We start from the raw sequence: 19,006 nt of genomic DNA, 5'->3' as shown, positions 1-19,006 counted from the left end.
TCCTGCCCCAGCTCCCTGTCCCAGGTGAGCTCGCCAGCCTGTGCCCACCCAGCTCAGAACCCAGAGGGTGTGATTTGGGGACAGCCCCAGCTCTCCAGCCTTCACACTTTGCCCTGGGGCTCAGCGGTGCCCACCCTGACACCTGGGGAATCGCCCTTCCTCCTCCTCCTCCTCCTCCTCCTCCTGTTTGTGTTCCCCGCATTCCTCCCGGCTGGCTCACACCCGCCGGGCCCAGAGCTCGGGCTGTGCCCGTGGACCAGCCCAGGGCTGCTCCCTGCCCCTCTCTGCAGGGCTGTGGATCCGCTTTGCTGCTCCTTCCCCTCTGCCGGCTCCTGCTGCCCCATCCCGCCCTTCCAGAGCCCCGACCATCCCCAGGGAGGGATCTGCTGCTTCAGCCCGGATTTCCCTGCCATGCTGCCAGCCCTGCCAGTCTCTCTGCTCCTGGCCCCGCAGCACCTCCCGTGCCACGCGGTGCCACCGCCACTGCCTGAGGTGACACCGGACAGAGGCGGCTCTGCCCGCCCGGCCCCCGGAGAGCCCTGGGGATGGAGCCAGCGGTGCTCCCGGGCTGGGGGAGCCCTGGCCGTGCCCAGCAGGACCAGCGGTGCCCCCGGGCTCTGCTCACGGGGCAGGGGCTGCCTGGCCCTTTCCGAGGGCCGGTGGGACACGCGCTGGGCAGCGATGGGCCGGGGAGAGCCAGGGCACGCTGCCCACGGGATGGGCGGCCCAGCCCAGCCCCGGTTGCCGGTAGCCGCTCCCGGGATGCCCCCGCACACGGAGATGCCGCGGGCCCGGCGCCAGCGCCCTCCCCACGCTGCCTTTTATGGCCCTGCTGCAGCCACAGCCCAAACATGGCAGTGGGAACGCGGGGCTGGAGCCTCCCCGGGGCTGGCCCTGCTGCCGGCAAGGTGCCCCAGCCACCCCCAGCTCGGGCAGCCGAGCAGAGCCCCGGGAATCAGTGAGAACTACAGTCCCGGCTGCCTGGGCACAGCATCAGCACCGCCCTGGCACAGGAGACCCCCCTGCTCCCTCAGCAGTGCCAGCGCTCCTGGGATGACACTCCTGGGATGGGCACCCCTGGGATGGGGACTCATCAGATGGGCACCCCTGGGATGGCACCCCGGGGATGGCACCCCTGGACGGGCACCCCTGGATGGGCACCCCTGGATGGGCACCCCTGGATGGGCACCCCGGGGATGGCACCCCAGCCTCGTGCCCAGCGCCAGGGTGGCTGCAGGGGGGTGGCAGAGCCAGAGCATGTGCTGGGCACTGAAGGAGCCAGCTCAGGAAGCACAGCAGCATCTCTGGTGCTGCCCAAGAGACAGCTGGAGTTCCCAGAACCTGCTCAGCATCCCTGGGGGAAAGCAGACAGCGAGCAGCAGCCTAAAAATAGCTGCCCAGGGCACACGCAGCCGCCTGAGAGAAGGGGAAGTGAAAAGGAAGATGGGCTGCAGCTTCCCAAGGAGCAGAGCAGCCCCCAGCCCTGCTCAGCAGCCATCCCCCACGGCTGAGCTGCAGCCCTGGCTGCAGTGCCAGCATCCAGCACGAGGGTCAGGCACGGCACCGGGGAGCCCAGGGCAATGCCACCGTGGGATGGCACCGCTGTGCCAGGCAGGAGCCCGGGAGCCTTGGAGTCCCTCAGCAAAGAGCTGGCTCTGTTCAACCAAATGCAGCAGTGCAAGGAAGGGCAGAGGTTGGAGGAGCCAGTCTAACCAGTCAGAGCCCAGCCGTGTCTCCCAGTTGTGCTCACTCAGCACCTGGGGCTGTTCCCAGCCACACCAACCCGGCGTGAGCAGCACTCGGCGCTGGCCAGGACCAGCACACCCGCCAGGGGCTCACACAGCAGCAGCCTCTGGCTCGGAGGAATCCACAGGCCATGGAAACGTCCTGCAGGCCCAAGGCTGAGCTTCCCGCAGCAGCAGAGTGGGCTGGGCTGCGCAGGGTGTGGGTGCTGGATCACCCCAGGCACAGAATCGGTGCCCAAAGCCCTGGGCAGCAGGAGCAGGGCCAGGGAGCAGCCCCCACAGGGCCCTGGGTTGCAGTCGTGCCCTGCAGGGACCAAGAGCCTCCTTCCCCCGGGCACGGCTCCCATCATCTCCCGCGGGTTCAGTGCAGCTCCCTGGGGTCGGACTAAGCAGCTTTGGAGCACCGAGATCCAGGGACAGCACAACACGTGGACAGCGCGGCCAGGAAACCCTTCTGGAAGCCTTGGGAACATAAATACTCTGTCTAATCCGCGGAGGGGATGAGGAGCCGGGGCAGCCGGGGCTCAGCAGAAGCTGCCGGGCGGGCGGAAGGAAGGAGGGGAGGGAGCTGAGCTGAGCTGAGCCTCGGCTCAGGTGCAGGGGTGGAGAGCGCCCGACCGCAGAGCCGAGCGCTTCCTCCCCTCTCACACACGGCCCCGAGCGCAGCGGGGCTCGGCCCGGAGCGCCCCTGGCACACGGGGCTGGGGTGGGCACCGGGCACCGGCAGGGCCGCAGCCTCCGTTCCCGGTCAGCAGCACCGGAGGGAGCCGGGCGGGGCCGGAGCCTCCCGTTCCCGGCCAGCAGCACTCACAGCTCTGGGACTGTCCAGAGCAAAGCTGCCCAACCCAACCCGGAGGAGCTGGGCTGCACCCGGCTGGGCTGGGCTGGGCTCGGGGCGCTGAAATCCCCTTTGCTGGGCTCAGCCCAGCTCCTGCCCTGAGGGACAAGTGGCCCTGGGTGCCACAGGCTCAGCAGGAGGAGCAGCCATGGAGCACCTGAGGAGTTTCTGCTGCAGCCGTGCTGGGGACACACACACAGACCCAGTTCGGATGGAGAAAATCCCATAATTACCCTCAGCTGCCAAGGAACAGCATCAGCTCAGGCGGTGAGAGGGGGAAGAGCTCCAAGGGCCTCTCCAGGGCTGATCTGAGGAGGATGGTGAGGAAGGCGCAGGGCAGGATGGGGCTGAGGGGGGTGGCAGGCTCCTGCAGTGCCTGGGGAGGGATTCCCTTCTCCCCCTGCTCCAGCACTCTCTGCCTGCTGTCTCAGGCACTGCTCTGAGGGTGTGGGGCAGGCAGGACCCGCTCCCCCAGGCGCGTGCTGAGAGCCCCGTGCTGTCACAGCCAGGGACAGAGGCACTCCAGTGCCTCTTCCCCCTCAATTTCTCCCGACTTGCCCGGCTCTAAGAAGATTAAAGACAGATGGTCTCTGAGGCTCCCTCACTGGCACCCATGGCTGAGGCTGCGGGGGGAAGGCAGGGCAGAAAAGAGCCCTGGGGAAGGGGGGATCATTCCCCCAGGGATGGAGCATCCTGGGACCCGCTCTGGGTGCTTCCCTCCCTGCCCGTGCTGGCCGCAGCTCTGCAGAGCGGGGCTGCCTCCTTCCTCTGGGGCTGCCTCCTTCCTCTGGGGCTGCCCCATTCCCGGTGAGCTCCAGCAGTGAGGGAGCCCAGCCGTGCCCCCACAGCAGCTGCTCCGGGTACCACTGCCCCGTGCCCGCTGTGCCAGCAGCTACACAGACACCGCTCCACCGGGCTGTGTTAAAGTGCTGTGCAAGCGCCCTGTGCGCTCCTGCAAGTGCCTCCTTCCTGAGGATTCTGCTCACAGCCTCCTCTGGCTGTGCTGGAGGCAGCACCACAGAAAGGAGCTCACCTAACACGGCCCCGCGTGCAGCAGCAGCAGCAGCACAGCCAGGCACTGTGAAGCCATTGAAATTTCCACGTGATGACCCAGTTCAGGGTGGTTTTGCCGCTGGATTTTCCCACTGCTGCTGCCTCTGGGTGGGCGGTGGCAGCTCCAGACCTTGCTGCTGTGCTGGATTTTAAGGCCACCACACTGACAACCCCAGCCCACGGTGCTTTCCCAAGCATCCCGAAACGCTGGGCACTCGGTGCCTGAGGATGCCTGCGTGTGCTTCGTGGCACTGGGGGCTTCACTGAGAGCTTCAGAGGGTGAACACTTTCCCAAAGGGTTTTTGCTGCTGCCTGTTACACTGGGGGCAGGGCACGTGTCACTTCAGCTGCTGCAGTGGAGGTGGTGGGGATGCTCCGGGGGGGTTTTGGTGCATTTGTTGGAGCAAATTCCAGCCCAGCTGCCACGCTTGACTCTTCCCTCACCATTCTGAGCCAGCAGTCACTGAGCTTCCCCACAGCAGCGCCAGGGCTGAGCTGCAAGGCAGAGGGGCAGCCTGTATTTAGAAGGACACAATAATTGCAAGTCAGATTTGCTTGTTCAATACTCTATTGACAGATTTGCCTTGGCAACCTGGAACAGGGTTTCATTGTTCACATGTACTTCATGGCATCCTATTGATTGGGTGGGTGGGTTCAGGTTTTTGTGGATTTGCTGGTTTTGTTGTCTCTTTTTCCAAGCCTACCTACTCATCCTTTTCTTGTCTTTCTCCAGCACGGTGTTGACCTCAGCAAGGGCTGGGTCATAATCCGTTTTTCAGACTGGCCACAACTTCCAGCGCAAGGCAGAGCTGACAAAAGCAGAAGGGCAAATCCTGGAGCCCAGCTGGCCGGGGCTGAGGGCAGCCAGGTAGGGATGAATGGGGCCAGTGCCCTCCCCCCTGCTCCAAGGACATGGCAAAGCCGGTGCCTGGCCCTTGGTGCGAGTGGCCTTGAAGGAAACGCTGTAACTATTCATGAATTAACTTCTGTTATTATTTGGTGCTCAGGCGTGCTCCTGGCTTTGCAGACCCAGCAGGAACCCCCGGCCTTGCTGGGGCAGAGGGGAGGAGGGGTGAGCCCCCAAACTGCAGCCCCGGAGCTGGGGGATTACAGCTGGAAAAGAATTGCTGGTTTGAATTGCTAATAACGATACAGACTAATGAGCAACATCAGAAATGATGGCATGTGCAATCAGTGCTGCTTGATGGCAAACACGGAGTGGGGCTGCAGGAGCTGCTGGGCTGAGGGAAGAGGAGCATCTCTCAGAGGGGCAGCACCCACCCCAGGCAGGGCACTGCACGGAGCTGGCTCTGACTCTGGGCTAAAACCTTTATAAATAACGATGGAAAGAGTAAACACAGACAGACATCAGCTCTGGGGACACGGAGGGAACATGGCCAGCAAGTGTTGGAGGGGAAATCACCTTGCTGTGGTTGCCAGCGCCCGTGGAAGCCCATCAGCCTCTGGCTGTTGAGGTTTTGTCTCACAGCTGCACCCCAGCAGCCCCAGCGGGGATGGAGCCCCCATCCCGCCCCTGGGACTGAATCTCCTCTGAGAGCAGCAGCAGCACCGACTGCTGCCGCTCAGCAGAGAAAGAGCAGCCTGAGTTCTTGGCCAGGTGTGTGGCGAAGGGCAGGAATGTGTCTGTGCCTCGTCCCTGCCTGATCCACCAGCAAGGGACTGCCCGGGGCCACCCCACTCCTCTCCTGGCTCTAAAGGCAGCGCTTGGCTCCTGCTCCTTTTGCTTGGAATCCCTTCTCCTTGTCTCATCCCTGTGATATGCCCCAGCCAGTCAGCACGAGGCAACAGTTGGAAATGCTTCCCACTTTCCTTATTTAGGCTGTTTTATGCGGTTCAAATAAGGTGTCCTCTTTGGGCCTGACAAAGAGAAAGATGTATCAGTTCATGAACTGCTGCTGCCTGAGCAAGGTAAGAGACAGAAAATCACCACCATTACCATCATTATTGTGAATCATGTGCAATCAGCCCCGTAACAGAAAGCAGATGAAGATCCTACAGGAACCCGAAGGACGGGAGCTGCTGCTGAGCCACGGGAGCTAGGGGCCAGGCAGTGATTAAAATGCTTTTAATATTGGTTTTCAGTGTTGTTTCACTTTTATATAAATTTATATATATATATATATATATATATAAATTATATTTCATCAACAGTCTCTTGTATTGCTCCTGAGACAGGTTCTAAAAGATGCCAAGGATGTCTGGTCACACATTTGATTTTATTTTTTTTTTAATTTATATTTTTATATATGCAGCCAGCCAAACTCTGCCCTCCTCATCGCCTGTTCCCGACTGGGTCCCGGGGAGAGTGGAGCTTTCCCAGCCGGGCGGGATCCGGAGCTGGACGTGCTCTGCAGCTTACCCGGGCTGGGGAGGAACCGCACCAAACCGTGCTCGTCCCTGGGCATTTAGTTTTATTGCGAGCATTAGCGGTTTGTCTCCTCTGGCAACAGGAGAAGCTGGAAATGTCAAAGGGGAGGGTTAACAAACTCCGCTGGCATAAATTTCAATGAATGTATGTTTCTTAGGAAAACCGCTAAGTTAAAAAAAAAAAATTAAATCTTCCTGTGTGTGTTTTCCTTGGGCTGCTGTTCACAATGGATAATAATTCTTACATTAAGCCCCTTCGGCCCTCCAGGGAAATCAAAATTGTAATATCAGTTTGCTTTTTATTGGCTCGGCTCTGCGATCGCGGCGGCTGCGTCTTTGTTAGGGGCTGCGGCGCGGTGACATTCAGCGGTGCCTCCCGGTGCGTCCCCTCCGGTACCGCCGGGCCCGGCCAGGGCCCCCGAGGGCGCGGCTGATGCCGGCCGGGGCCGGGCCGGCACCGACCCGGGGCAACGAGGAACGTCCTGGGGCCGGGGGCGCTGCCCGACCCCGGCAAAGGAGCCGCTCCGGGCCCCGCCGCCGTTCGAGCTCGGCCCCGCCGCTCCCGGCCAAAGTTGCGGGAACCCCGCGGGGATCGATCGGCCCGGCGGGGACACCACGGCCCGGCGGAGCCCGGGGGGACAAGGGGGACGGTGGCACCGAGACGCCACGCCAGCCCCAGGGACCGCCCCGTTGTCAGCGGGCGCGGAGGCTCCGGTTCCCCCGGAGACACAGCCGGGCACCTGCGAGGACCGAGCCCCCAGGAGGGGTCGGGGGCTCCTCGCCCCCGGGTATCACCCCACGCGTGCCGCGGCGCCGCCGTCCGGCCCGGGGCTGCGGTGCCCGGGGCGCTCCCGGAGCGGCGGCGGGAGGCCCGGAGCTGCCGGCCCGCACGGCGGGGGCTGCACGGGGCTCACACCGGGACGGCTCCGGCCCCGCTCCACCTGTCCGGGGAAGGCGCCTCTCGCTCCGGCACGGCCACGCTTCCCGGAGCGGCGCGGGGAGCGCGGGGCGGCCCCGCCGGCAGCCGCGGACACGCGTGTGCTCCCCGGGAGCCGCTCCACGAGCACGGAGCCGCCCGCACGGCGCTCCCCGAGCGGCCCCGCGGCCGCGCGCGGCTTCCGGCACCGGGCGGGGAAAGCGCCGCCACCTGCCCCGGGCCGGGCTCGCTGCCGCCACCGCCGGCCGTCCCCGGGCGGGCGCCCCACGGCCGCGGGGACCCGCCGGGCAGCGCGGCCGGGGCTTCCCGGGAGGGCTCGGGCCCCACGGGCCGTGCCGGGGGTGGGCGCCGCCGCCCCCCGGGCCCCGCGCGACGTGGCGCGGCGTGGAGCCCTCCCGAGCGCCCGTCCCGCCGCGCATCCTCCGGTCGGACCCTCCCGCCGACCCCGCTCCCCCCGGGCCGCGGGTCGCGCACCTGCCCCGCGGGCTGCGCCGCCCCCCGGCAGCCCCGTGGGGCCGTGCTGAGTCACGCGTGGGGCGGGAGCGGGGCCGCCCGCGCCCCCCTCCCCGCGCCGCCGTGCCCGGCCCCCGCCCGCCCCCTCCCCGCCTCGCTCCCCGGCAGGGCTGCGCCAATCCCCCGGCCCCGCCGCTGACGGGCAGCCGGGCCCGGGAGGCGCCGCCTCCCTGACGTCTCGCTCCGGGATTTGCACGGTTGCGGTGCCGCCGCTCAGTGTATGTCGGGCCGGCGGCGGGAGCTGCCGGAGCCCGAGCCCAGCTCGGCTGCAGCGCGGCCCGGCCCGGCCCCTCCCGGCTGCGGGATGGAGCTGCCGGCGGTGGGCGAGCACGTCTTCGCGGTGGAGAGCATCGAGAAGAAGCGGATCCGAAAGGTGCGGGGGGCGGCGGCGGCGGGGGGCGGCGGGGCCCGGGGGCGCCGGGGGTGGCGGTTCCCGCTGACGCCGTGTCTTTGCCTCCCGCGCCGCTCAGGGCAGAGTCGAGTACCTGGTGAAATGGAGGGGATGGTCGCCCAAGTGAGTACCGGCACCGGGCGGGGATGGGGCCGGGGATGGGGCTCCGGGAAGGGCCCCGGCCGGGGCGGCGAGCGGGCGGCGAGAGGCGGCGGCGGGGCCCGGCGGTGACGGCGGCGGGAGCCGAGCAGGCGGCGGCTGATGTGCACCAGAAAATGGCTCCTTCCCCCTTTCCCTCCTCGGGAGTCGGGCTCCATATTGCAGAACCGAGCGGGGAGGGGGGGCAGGAAGGGGGGAGAAAGGGGGAATAACCGCAAAAATCGTTCGCGTCGCCCCGCAGCCCCGAGAGCCGCTGCCGAGGCGGGGGCAGCACCGGCACCGGAGCGAGCGCGGCCGCTGCGGAGCGTTCGGGGTTTGCATGACAGTGCGGGCGGGGGGGCGCGGGGGGGTCCGGGACGCGGCGGCCGGGCCGGGTCCCTCCTCCGGCCCGCGGCCGCTTTCCTGGGTCCGGGAAAGGGGATTTGGAAAATTTCATCATGACATGCCTGGAATTCCTCCGGAATAATAACTGCGCTAAATAAACAGTACCGTCCCCGCGGCGCCCCCCCCGCCCATCCCCCTCCCCGGGACCCCGGCCCCACACCCCCACACCCTGCTCCCGCCGGGCCCGGTGCTGCGGGGCGGCTCTGCCCGGGACCCCGGCCCCGCCGGCAGGGCCCCGCGGTGACGGCCGCTCTCCTCCCCTCTCCAAGATATAACACGTGGGAGCCGGAGGAGAACATCCTGGACCCCCGGCTGCTCATCGCCTTCCAGAACAGGTGAGCGGCCGAGCTTGGGCGATGCGGGAGGGGCGGCGGGACCCCCGCTCCGCGCCGCTCCCGCAATTGCAGATGCGTCACGGAGCCGGGGGCCGCGGCGGGGGCGGGCCGGGCCGGGCCGGGGGGCGCGGCCCCGGCGGGGCGGGCGGTGCGGGGCCACCGGGCGACGCCTCCGGGTCAAGGTCCCCACGCCGCGGTCCCCCCCGCGCCGCGCCCCCCCCACGCCGCGCCTCGCGCTCCTTCTTCCCGGGATTCGATGCCGCGACTCGAGGAGGCGGCGCTGCTGCTGCTGCTGCGCTTGGACGGGCTTCGGCTTTTTTTTTTTTTTCTTTTTTTTTTTTTTTTTTAAGCCTTTTTAAATTTTTTTTTTTCTCTTTCCGCGCATTTATTTCCTGGAGTGTTTTGGCGCAAACTGTGAACTTCAGCCCCTCCCCACAGCGGGGAGGCAGCAGCGGGGAAGGCGCCTGCTGCTCGCACAGGATGCCCCGGCCCGCTGCCACCTGCGGGCCCCGGTCCCCTCCCGCTGCAGGGTCACTGCCACCGCGGGAGCTGCCGTGCGGGACGGGGGGGTGGCTCCGGGGCTCCGTGTGCCGCCCTGGGGCTCACCGTGGCGCTGTGTTCCCGCAGGGAGCGGCAGGAGCAGCTGATGGGATACCGCAAGCGGGGGCCCAAGCCGAAGCCGCTGGTCGTGCAGGTAACGCGCGGGCCCAGCCCCAGCCCCCGTCCCCGGGGAGCCGCTTGCAGCGGGTTTCATCATGCTCAGGATGAGCCTGCGCGCAGCCCCGGCGCCTCGCAGCGCCCCGGGGACCCCCAGCGCTGAGCTCAGCGGGTGCCCCGGCCCCCCTTTCCTCCCCTCCCCTTCCCTCCCCTCCCCTCCCCTCCGGGCTGCAGAGCCGCCGTGCCCGTGCCCGGCTGGCATTAGCAGGCTGCTCGCGGGCTCGGCAGCCGCGGTCCCGCTCGGCCCCCGTTCCCAGACAGCTGATTGAAGGGGGCTTTTCTTCTTTTCATTGCTTCATTAATCTGGAGCAATGCACAGCCTCTAAGTTGGAGTGGGCTGGGGCCGCCTGCTCGAGGACGCGGTGGCCCGGGATGCGGCATCCTGTAAGGAGAGCTGCCGGAGGGGCGGGGGCTGTGCCGAGCCTTCAGCACCTGCCGGAGCTCTGGCACCCGCAGCCAGCAGCGCCTGGCAGGCTTCTCCAGCCCTGTCTGAGCGCGGCTCTCGGTTTTGCCTTGCAGCTCCCGTCCTTCGCCCGCCGCTCCAACATCCTCACGGGGCTGCAGGAGCCGGCCGTGGACACCAGGCCCAAGCTGGACCTCGGCTCCTCTGGCAAGAGCCAGCAGCACCAGTATGAGCTCAACAGCAAGAAGCACCACCAGTACCAGCCCAACGGCAAGGAGAGCAGCATGAAGCACCAGTCCCACAGCAAAGGGAAGTATTACTACCAGCTGAACAGCAAGAAGCACCACCACTACCAGCCCGACCCCAAGATGTACGAGCCCCATTACCAGCCCAGCAGCAAAGAGCCGCAGGGCCAGGCCTGCTTGGACAATAACAAGGCCCCCCTGGTCGCCCACCCGGACAAGTGGGCTCACGGCCCAGCCAAAAACTTACTGGGTCCGGTCAAGAACCTCACAGCAGAGAGCAAAAACGGAGCTGAGAAGAACCTGTCCAGCGGTACCGGGCCACCCCCCCGGGACAGGGTGACCAGCAATGGCCTTGGGGGAAAGATGAAGATCGTCAAGAACAAAAACAAGAATGGGCGCATTGTGATTGTGATGAGCAAGTACATGGAGAACGGCATGCAGGCGGTGAAGATCAAGTCCGGGGAGGCTCCCCGGAAGCGGGCTGCGGAGGAGAGGACTCCTAAGAAGGGTGGGGAGGAGAAGGTGGAGGCTTGGAGGAAGCCAGGGGAGGACAGGGTGGTGGGCAGCACTGCCCTGAGCAAAGCAGAGGGCGAGAGCCGGCAGCCCCCTGCGGAGCTGGAGGAAGGTCCCCAAAAGACTCCCTTGGCCAAGGAGCTGCCCCTTCCTCCGGCGGAGCAGCCCTTGCAGCTCACCACCAAGCCGGACCTCGTGCCCTGGTCGCTGAGTCCCGTGTGCGAGCACAGCCCTTCCTCCATGGGACTGAACCTGTCGAGCGGCAGCTCGCGGAAGCGCTGCCTGTCGGAGCCGCACGCCGAGCGGGAGCCGGGCAAGAAGCGCCTGACGTCCCGCAGCATCAGCGCCCCCACCTGCCTCAGCCCCCCGGCCCCCGAGCCGCCCGCCCAGCCCGAGGTCATCCTGCTGGACTCGGACCTGGACGAGCCCATAGACTTGCGCTGCGTGAAGCCGCGGCCGGAGGGCGAGCTGGCCCTGGCCGAGGTGAAGCCGGAGCTGCCGCCGCCGCCGCCGCCGCCGCCGCCGGCTGAGGAACCGGCCCCGGAGCCTCCGCAGCCCCAGGAGGCCGCAGAGGAGGAGGAAGAGGAGGAGGCCGAGTCCCTGCAGGAGTTCAAGCCCTTCTTTGGGAATATAATTATCACAGATGTGACCGCAAACTGCCTGACTGTGACCTTCAAGGAGTACGTGACGGTGTGAGGTGGGGCGGCAGCCGCTCCCCGTGGGAGCTGCCCGCCCATCCCGGGGCCGCCGGCCCCACCGCCTCCCTCCAGGTACCGGTGCCCCTTCCCCGGAGCCCACGCGCCCCTGGACGGCCGAGCCCGCCGTGTCCAGCGAGGGGACGCCGGGCCAGGCACGGTGGCCGTCCCTGCCACGGGGGGTGACCTCGCCGCTGCTCCCGCCCCGCAGCTGGGGGCGGCTCCAGGACCTGCAGGCAGTGGGACACGCAAGGATGGGACCCGCCAGTTACTCAGAGTTATAGTATTATATTTTAACAGTGCTAACTTGTCAAGTGATTCTTGCTCCCGTTTGTACGTGGTGTTCTTGAAATGTATTGTTTGAGCTGAAAGCTGGTCGCTCCCTGGCCACGCTAATATATTTATTTGTAGGTATTTATATAATGAAATATAAAGCCTAGATTTATGGAGTCCCTAGATCACCTTATAAACTATATCAAACGACTATTTTCTGTTCTCCTTTTTAACCATTGAGCATTTGTTAGTCTTGGTCCCTTGCCCTCCCCACGACCCGCAGGACCATCCCGTATATATTTTTTGATACTGTACACATGTGGTGTTTCTATGTGCAAAAAAAAAAAAAATCGTTATCTAAAGCTAAACGAGCTATTATAGAAATTGCTGCTATTAGAAATGTCTAAACTATAAGCTTCCAATTATTAATTGCTTGAATGTAAATATTAAATGGAGATGTTGAAAGTGCATTTGATGTTCTGCAGCTAGTGTAGATCGGAGTGCAAAGCCCAGCTGCTGCGAGCTGCCAGCGGCGCATCCTGGTCTGAGGGCTGTGTCACAGGGGAAGAAATGTATCATGCAATCATGGCAAAGGACTATAAACCTTTACAAAAACTACTGGGATTTGGAGTGCATTTGTTACAGCATGACGGATGGCAGGTCCCTGTGTGGGCCTGCTGCAGCTGGGCTGCCCTAGAGCCAGTGCCTGCAGGTTAAAATGTTTACTCAGAGGTGCAGTGTTTTGAATATAATTCAGTTTTCACCCCCAGGGTGTTGTGCCCACAGTGCTGGGGGCACCCTGTGCCATGGGTGGGCAGCAAGGCCTCAGGAGCCTGAGGTGTGGTGCTTCCCTCTGGCAGGGCTGGGGGAGGTCAGCGATGGGGACCTGAGACAGCTGAGGAGGCGCAGGCTGGGCAGGTGGCACAGTGATGGGCGATGGCTGCCATCCCAGCAGAGCCATCCCAGCAGAGCCATCCCAGCGCTGGGGAGGGTCACAGTTAGGTAACAAGCTGAATGTCTCCAGAAAGGAAGATGGTCCAAATTCCACCAAGAAAGCTGCAGCTGTCTCTGAACAAGATTAATCATTGCTGGAGTCTCCTGGAAATACAGTGCAGGGCTCATGCTCTGTGAGAGGGGTCCCAGCGTGGTGGCTGAGACACGGTGCTCAGTCTCTGTTCCCCACAGCGACCCCCTCACCTCCCCAGACAGAGCTGAGTGCCTGGGCAGTGCCACCCTCCCAAGCCAGCGCTGGCAAAACTGGCTCAGCTGCCAGCAGAACAGGCTCTGCTGCCAGCCTCTCTCCTCTGGGGCTTTCGGTCAAAGTCGAGGTCTCCTCCAGCAGAGGTCTTGGTTGAAATGTTGTTGAAGGCACGTTGATTTGTGTGGACAAGAGCCACGAGCTTGTGAGAAGCAAATTGAGTTGGTTTGGGTAAGGTGGAGCCCGCAGTGATACCTGAGCCACGGTGAGGATCAGGGGCTGCCCTGTGTCCTGCTGTCACAGTGTCTCTCTGTCCAGCCATGGGGCAGTGCTGTTCCCTCAGCACAAATCACCTCCCGTCTTGTGCTGCCCACTTCTGGGCCGCCCAGTCTTCCCAGGTGTCATTTCATTTATAAAAAACTCCAAAGCCATCTTGGTAATTGTTCCTTTGCAAAGCTGAGGCTGGTGTGGTGTCTGTGGGAAGGTGGGACAGCATCCAGCCAGGTGTGGGTCACAGCAGGAACCCATGTGTGCCATCCACCCCAGGCCTTGCAGCAGTTATTCCAGAGCTGGAGCACTTTTCCAATGCAGGTTGGGTCGAATTGGTGGAAAAGGAGCCACTGGGTGTGTGGGTGCCATTTTCCCAGCTGGAGCAGCCGAAGAGGCTCGTGCCCAGGTGGGACAATGCCTGTGGACACATTGCTGCAGCTGCTGGCTTTGCCCTGGTGGAGCTCAGGCTGAGGCGGGAATGGCACTGCGGAGGTGGCTCCATGGGCAGGGACAGTGCTGACAGCTCGGTTCTGCCTGCTTTTGGTTGGGGTTGGTGTTCCAAAGCCAAAGGACATTTGGGCAGTGCTCACCTGCCTGCACAGAGGCCCCAGAGCTGGTGGTTTGTGCACCCAGGGCAAGTGGAAATGGTGAACTCTGATTGAAATCAACATTTGCCTGATAGCTGTGCTGAATGTTAAGAGGGTTTTAATCAACGCTGCGTGTCACCAGAGCTCTGTGGGTGACATGCTGAGGGTGCTGGAGAAGCGGGGTCGGGGCAGGTGCTGGTGAACCCCATTCTGCACTGGGGGTGCCCAGGGATGGGGTGGTGGGAAGAGCTTCCCTGCCATCCCAGGCTTCGGGATCAGAACATCCGATCAGAAATGATGCGTTTCCCTTGATTAATTAAGCTAATGGTTATCTGAAAACAAAAATGGCATGGGAGAGGAGACGCATGCTCAGAATGCAAAATGTGATTTATGAAAGGGGAAGTGCGGCTCAGCAGACAGCCAGGGAGCCAGCGCAGGAGCGGGGCCGGGGCTCCGGGGCAGGGCGGCTGCCGGGGCACAACTCGCTCTTTAGCCACACAAAGGTGGATGAAACCGGCGGGGTTTCTCACAAACACCAGGCTGTGTCTTTGAACCGTGGGCTCGCAGGCTCCGGGCCAGAGCCCGGGCATCGCTGCCACGGTGAGCTGGCTCGGCAGCTCCTTCCCCGGGCCGTAGGTGTGCGAGGCTCGGGGCAATTAATAACTGCTGCAGGTCTGCAGTCGGCTCAGCCCATTAGCATTTCTGAAAATGGAGGGGGTTGTGCTGCCGGTTTTCAAGGGAACACTGTCCCTCTGAGCTGCCTCCTGCACCCAGCACCCCTGGAGCTCCCTCTGTGCCGGCAGCAGCCGTGGCTGGTTTGAGGCACCATTTCCCGGAAACCACAGGGCCAGATCTTTCTTACTTTAATAGTTTGATCATGTTTATCACAACTCCAGCAGCTTCCTGTGCTGTGAAAGGTGTGATAAGTAGTTGCTGGTTTAAAAGCTGCGCCCTTCCCTCGCTGGGCCGGTCGGCTGGGAGAGATGAAATGTTTGGATATGAATTACTGATTCCTGCCGCCCTCTTTCTCCCCAGTAAATGCATCAGACCTAAATGCCTGTTACTGAGCAAATTAATGTGGAGTCCACGGTGACTTCCAATGGTTATCAGAGTGATCCGGGGCGAGCTGCAGCGTCACCACGCTCCATTAGGAAGGCTGGTGCGCGCTACATTTAATGTATTTCCCAGGAATGTGTTAACCTCTGCTTGGTTTGGATTTATTCCAGACAAACATTTGCTGATGTAAAAGGAGAATTTGTGTTCGTCTTTGAGCCCTTCTGAAAGGGCCTGATGGATCCAGGGCCGTGCAAGGGAGGGGCTGCAGCTCCGTGCTGACCCTTTCAGGTTCTCCCCTCCCCACAGTGGTACCAGCACCAGCACCAGGCTGGGATCCAGCTCATCTCCAGCAGCTGCCCTGGCCCTGTGTGGTTTCAGGAGGTGTCAGTGGGATCCCTGCTCCATGGAAAGTGATGGAAACACCGTCCCCAGGCAACAGACCTGGCACAGTGGCAGTGTGGCCCCCAGAGCTGGGTGGAAGGGCTCCCTCCGTGGTGTGAGGATGCTGTAATGAAGAAGGATGCTCAATAAACACAAAGCAGAGCTGATGTGTTTTAATCAGAGTGAGAAACAGTCTTGTGGGAACTGGGAGGTTCAGTCTGAGAATGGATCCAGACTTCAGGTCCAGACTGGGAATGGGAGAGGAGCTTCTCCTCAAGAAGGGCAGAAGGCAGAGGTGGGTGTATGCAGTGGGAAGTGGAAGATTTCCCTGGCACCTGGGGCACTCAGTGCTTTTGCTCATGTATGGGGTGGGGGCAGCTCCTCCACGCATCCATTGTGTGCATTTTGTGAGATTTCTCCTTTATTTTCCCATTCCTCTCTGGTTTTGCTATCCAGTGTCAGGAGGTGGTGGTGTGGTGATCTCAGCAGCCATCCTCCATGATAAAGCCACAAGGTAAAGCATTCATGGCCACTTTTTGGGAGGGAAGGCCAAAAAGTGGCCATGAATGGGTTATGTTTTGGGTTATGTTTTTCTATACCTGTCCCTTTGAGCACAGCCACACACAGCTGCTAGAAACTATTTTACCTAAAACTGGATCTGTGGGGCTGATCCAGCAGCCACTGAGGAGATTTACTGGGTTTTGGCGGGGTTGGTGCCCCTGTGTGTGGAGGTGCAGCCCTCACCAAACTGGGACAACTGGCAAGGGGATGGAGAGGGGCTCCCCCACTTCAGCCCAGCCCTGAACTCCCTCATCTCCCCCATCCCACAGGGCTGCCTCTGGTTTGAGCAGTCAAAAGAGCCTGGTAATGGGAAATTCTCAGTCTCTGCACAGATAAGATCGTTTGGACTCAGCCCAGATTCATGTGAGATCTGTCAGACATGGCCACAAGGACACGGCTCTGTTTACGGTTGCACCAGAAGAGGAAGGCAGCTGCACGGAGGCAGCACAGCCCAGACCCTCTCCAGGTGCTTCCAGAGCCTCGTGAATGGCTCCTGATGATCCCCTGGGCTGGGAAAGCTCCTGCTGCCCCCTGAGCCGGGGAGGATCCCGTGGCAGGCAAACCAAGCATCTCACACATCTCACACACAGGATGTGGCTGGGGCAGCTCTGTCTGACCCAGCCAAGGTCTGTGGCAGGCCCAGCCTCAGGCAGCAGCAGGGGAGAGCTGTTCTGTGAGGCTGGATGGAGATGGGGGCTGAGCTCCGGGGCCCCCTCACTGCACTCCCCAGGAGGGACCCCCGTGGCTGCTGCAGGGAGTGACAGGAGAGGGGGACAGCAGAGAGGGGCAGAGGTGGCTGTGGGCAGGCGTGTGCAGCCTGCCAGGGAAGGGAAAGAGGCTGGTGGTGGGCTGGAACAGGGACTGGGGAGGGAAAAGGGCCGGGTGGTGCAGCTGCTCGTGGGAGCCATCCCTGGGTCTGTGCCAGCGTGAGGAGACGGAAGGGATGGATGTCACTGCAGGACAGACCTCCGGCTGCCAACAGGAGAGAAACGAGGGTCTCTGCAGTGATGGAAGTTTGGGCCAGGCCCTGGCAGGGCTGAGGGTGGCCGGGGTCTCCTCCCCGCGGGCTGGGAGCCGCCGGTGCCTCCCGAGTGAGATCCCAGGCTCACCCCAGAGCCATTTGCCAGCACCTCCCGAGGCCGTTTCTCAGAGCAGCCGTCAGTTCAGCTGACACCTTGATGTAGTTCAAAGCAAACTGCAAACGCGAGGATTTATTTTTGTCGAAGGAGCAGGCACATAAAGCACGCTGTGTGACACAGCAGCAGCACCCCGGGGCTGGGCTGTCCCTGTGCCGCCCTGCTGGCAGCGGGCCCTGCGCCACCAGGGTGGGACAGGGGAAATTCGATCACCCACTGCCAAAGCCTCCAGGATTTCCAAACCCTCCGGGGTCTCCGAGCCCTCCAAGAGCCCTGTCGAACAGCAGCACCCTTTCACCAGAAACGCGCCAGGTGAGGGCACAGGAGCTGCCCCAGCCACAACGGCGAGGCTGAGCTCTGCCGGGGCTCCAGGCTCTGTCCCAGGGAGCTGCTGAGAGGGGAGCATGGCCACGCTCCCATTTTCCAGGGAATTTGTGCATTGCCATGGCCTGAATGCGGACACAGCTCCACAGCATAGAAGGAAGAGCTGCTTCACTCAGAAGGTCTTAGTTGGAGGCGAGAAAGGAATAAGGCAAACCTTTCAGAGGTGTTGTGCTGTAGCAGCCAGGGTGAGGACTTGGATATTATTAGAAAATGCATTAACAGAAGCCTGCATGGAGGGTCTGAGCTGATGGGAGCTTTAAAAAACGTGTATTTAATTTCAATATGAAGACTATGCTGAGCAAGGAATTCTGGCTGGGAATTTTTCGTGTTTGAGAATTGGGAAGCCCCTGGGTGCTTCGTCTTTGTCCTCAGCAGGGATGAGTCTGGGGTGTCCAGGACAAGGGACGGCGGCGCTTGGTAATGGCTGTGAAACGAGCCCCAGAGGGAACACCCTGCCCCGGGAAAGGGCTCCGGCATCCCGGGTTTGCCCCCTCCCTGATGCCCAGCAGGGCAAGGTGTCACTTCGTTTGTGAAACACGAGGATAGGAAAATCAGGATGACTCAAATGTCACACGCTATCCCTCGGCTCCCGCAGCCCAGGGCAGCTCCCAGAGCTGCGAGCAGCAATTCAGAGCTCAGCGTTCCCCGCCCGCCCGCCCGGTGCCGCCGCTGGCGGGGGGAGAGCCGGGGGGACCGGGCTGCTCCGGGGCACGTCCCGCGGAGCCGGGTCACGCCTCGTGGGCATCGTCACGCCAGCCCCGGGGCGGGACCTGTCCGCAGCCGCCGGAGAGAGCGAGGGAGCGGCGGGAGGCGGCGAGCGGGGCTGCGGCAGCGGCGGGGGCGAGCGCGGGCTAAAATGGCCACGGCGGGAGCGGGCGGGGGCTGTGCCAGGCGGAACGGGCTCATTCCGGGCTGTGCCAGGCGGAACGGGCTCATCCCGGGCTGTGCCAGGCGGAACGGGCTCATCCTGGGCTGTGCCATGGGATACGGGCTCATTCCGGGCTGTGCCATGCGGAACGGGCTCATTCCGGGCTGTGCCATGGGGAACGGGCTCATCTCGAGCTGTGCCAGGCGGAACGGGCTCATTCCGGGCCGTGCCAGGCGGAACGGGCTCATTCCGGGCTGTGCCAGGCGGAACGGGCTCATTCCGGGCTGTGCCATGGGGTACGGGCTCGTTCCGGGCTGTGCCAGGCGGTACGGGCTCATCCCGGGCTGTGCCATGCGGAACGGGCTCATTCCGGGCCGTGCCATGGGGAACGGGCTCATCTCGAGCTGTGCCAGGCGGAACGGGCTCATTCCGGGCTGTGCCAGGCGGAACGGGCTCTTCCCAGGCCGTGCCATGGGGTACGGGCTCATCCCGGGCCGTACCAGGCGGAACGGGCTCATCCCGGGCCGTGCCAGGCGGGACGGGCTCATCCCGGGCCGTGCCATGGGGTACGGGCTCATCCCGGGCCGTGCCATGGGGTACGGGCTCATCCCGGGCCGTACCAGGCGGAACGGGCTCATCCCGGGCCGTGCCATGGGGTACGGGCTCATCCCGGGCTGTGCCAGGCGGAACGGGCTCATCCCGGGCTGTGCCATGGGGTACGGGCTCATTCCGGGCTGTGCCAGGCGGAACGGGCTCATCCTGGGAAAGGGGAAAGGGGGAAAGGGGCAGCCGACCGCACCGGGAAACGCGGGGAGAGGCAGGGGAGCGGGCAGCCCTCGGCCCCGGCGTTGGGGAGAGCGGTCCCGACCCCCTGAAAACGCCCTTTGTGATGGACTGGGCATGGTGTGTCAGAAGATGAGGGTTAAGGGGGTCCCCCTCTGAATTTCTGGGTCCCTGTGTCCTGGTGCCGCCCCAT

General features: G+C 63.3%; 1 protein-coding gene across 1 annotated transcript; it reads left to right on the top strand.

The window, feature by feature from the left end:
• Window positions 1-7,661: 7,661 nt before the first annotated feature.
• On the top strand, window positions 7,662-12,207 carry CBX4 (chromobox 4). The gene is made up of 5 exons (XM_066565828.1): window positions 7,662-7,847; window positions 7,945-7,988; window positions 8,678-8,743; window positions 9,371-9,437; window positions 9,980-12,207. Exons 1-5 carry the CDS (start codon window positions 7,695-7,697, stop codon window positions 11,315-11,317), a joined length of 1,668 nt encoding a protein of 555 aa, XP_066421925.1. The 5' UTR covers window positions 7,662-7,694; the 3' UTR covers window positions 11,318-12,207.
• Window positions 12,208-19,006: the final 6,799 nt, after the last annotated feature.

Source organism: Molothrus aeneus, chromosome 26, assembly GCF_037042795.1.
Source record: "Molothrus aeneus isolate 106 chromosome 26, BPBGC_Maene_1.0, whole genome shotgun sequence".
NCBI lineage: Eukaryota > Metazoa > Chordata > Aves > Passeriformes > Icteridae > Molothrus > Molothrus aeneus.
Note: the sequence above shows the minus strand (reverse complement) of the source record. Positions and strands in the feature narration are given on the sequence as shown.

What these genes read in the sequence shown, in the direction of transcription:
- CBX4 (XM_066565828.1), top strand. Translation starts at nt 7,695, where the DNA reads ATGTCGGGCCGGCGGCGGGAGCTGCCGGAGCCCGAGCCCAGCTCGGCT. An exon ending in AGAAGAAGCGGATCCGAAAG is followed by an intron (nt 7,848 to 7,944) that starts GTGCGGGGGGCG and finishes CGCGCCGCTCAG; the next exon opens with GGCAGAGTCGAGTACCTGGT. An exon ending in TGGAGGGGATGGTCGCCCAA is followed by an intron (nt 7,989 to 8,677) that starts GTGAGTACCGGC and finishes CCCCTCTCCAAG; the next exon opens with ATATAACACGTGGGAGCCGG.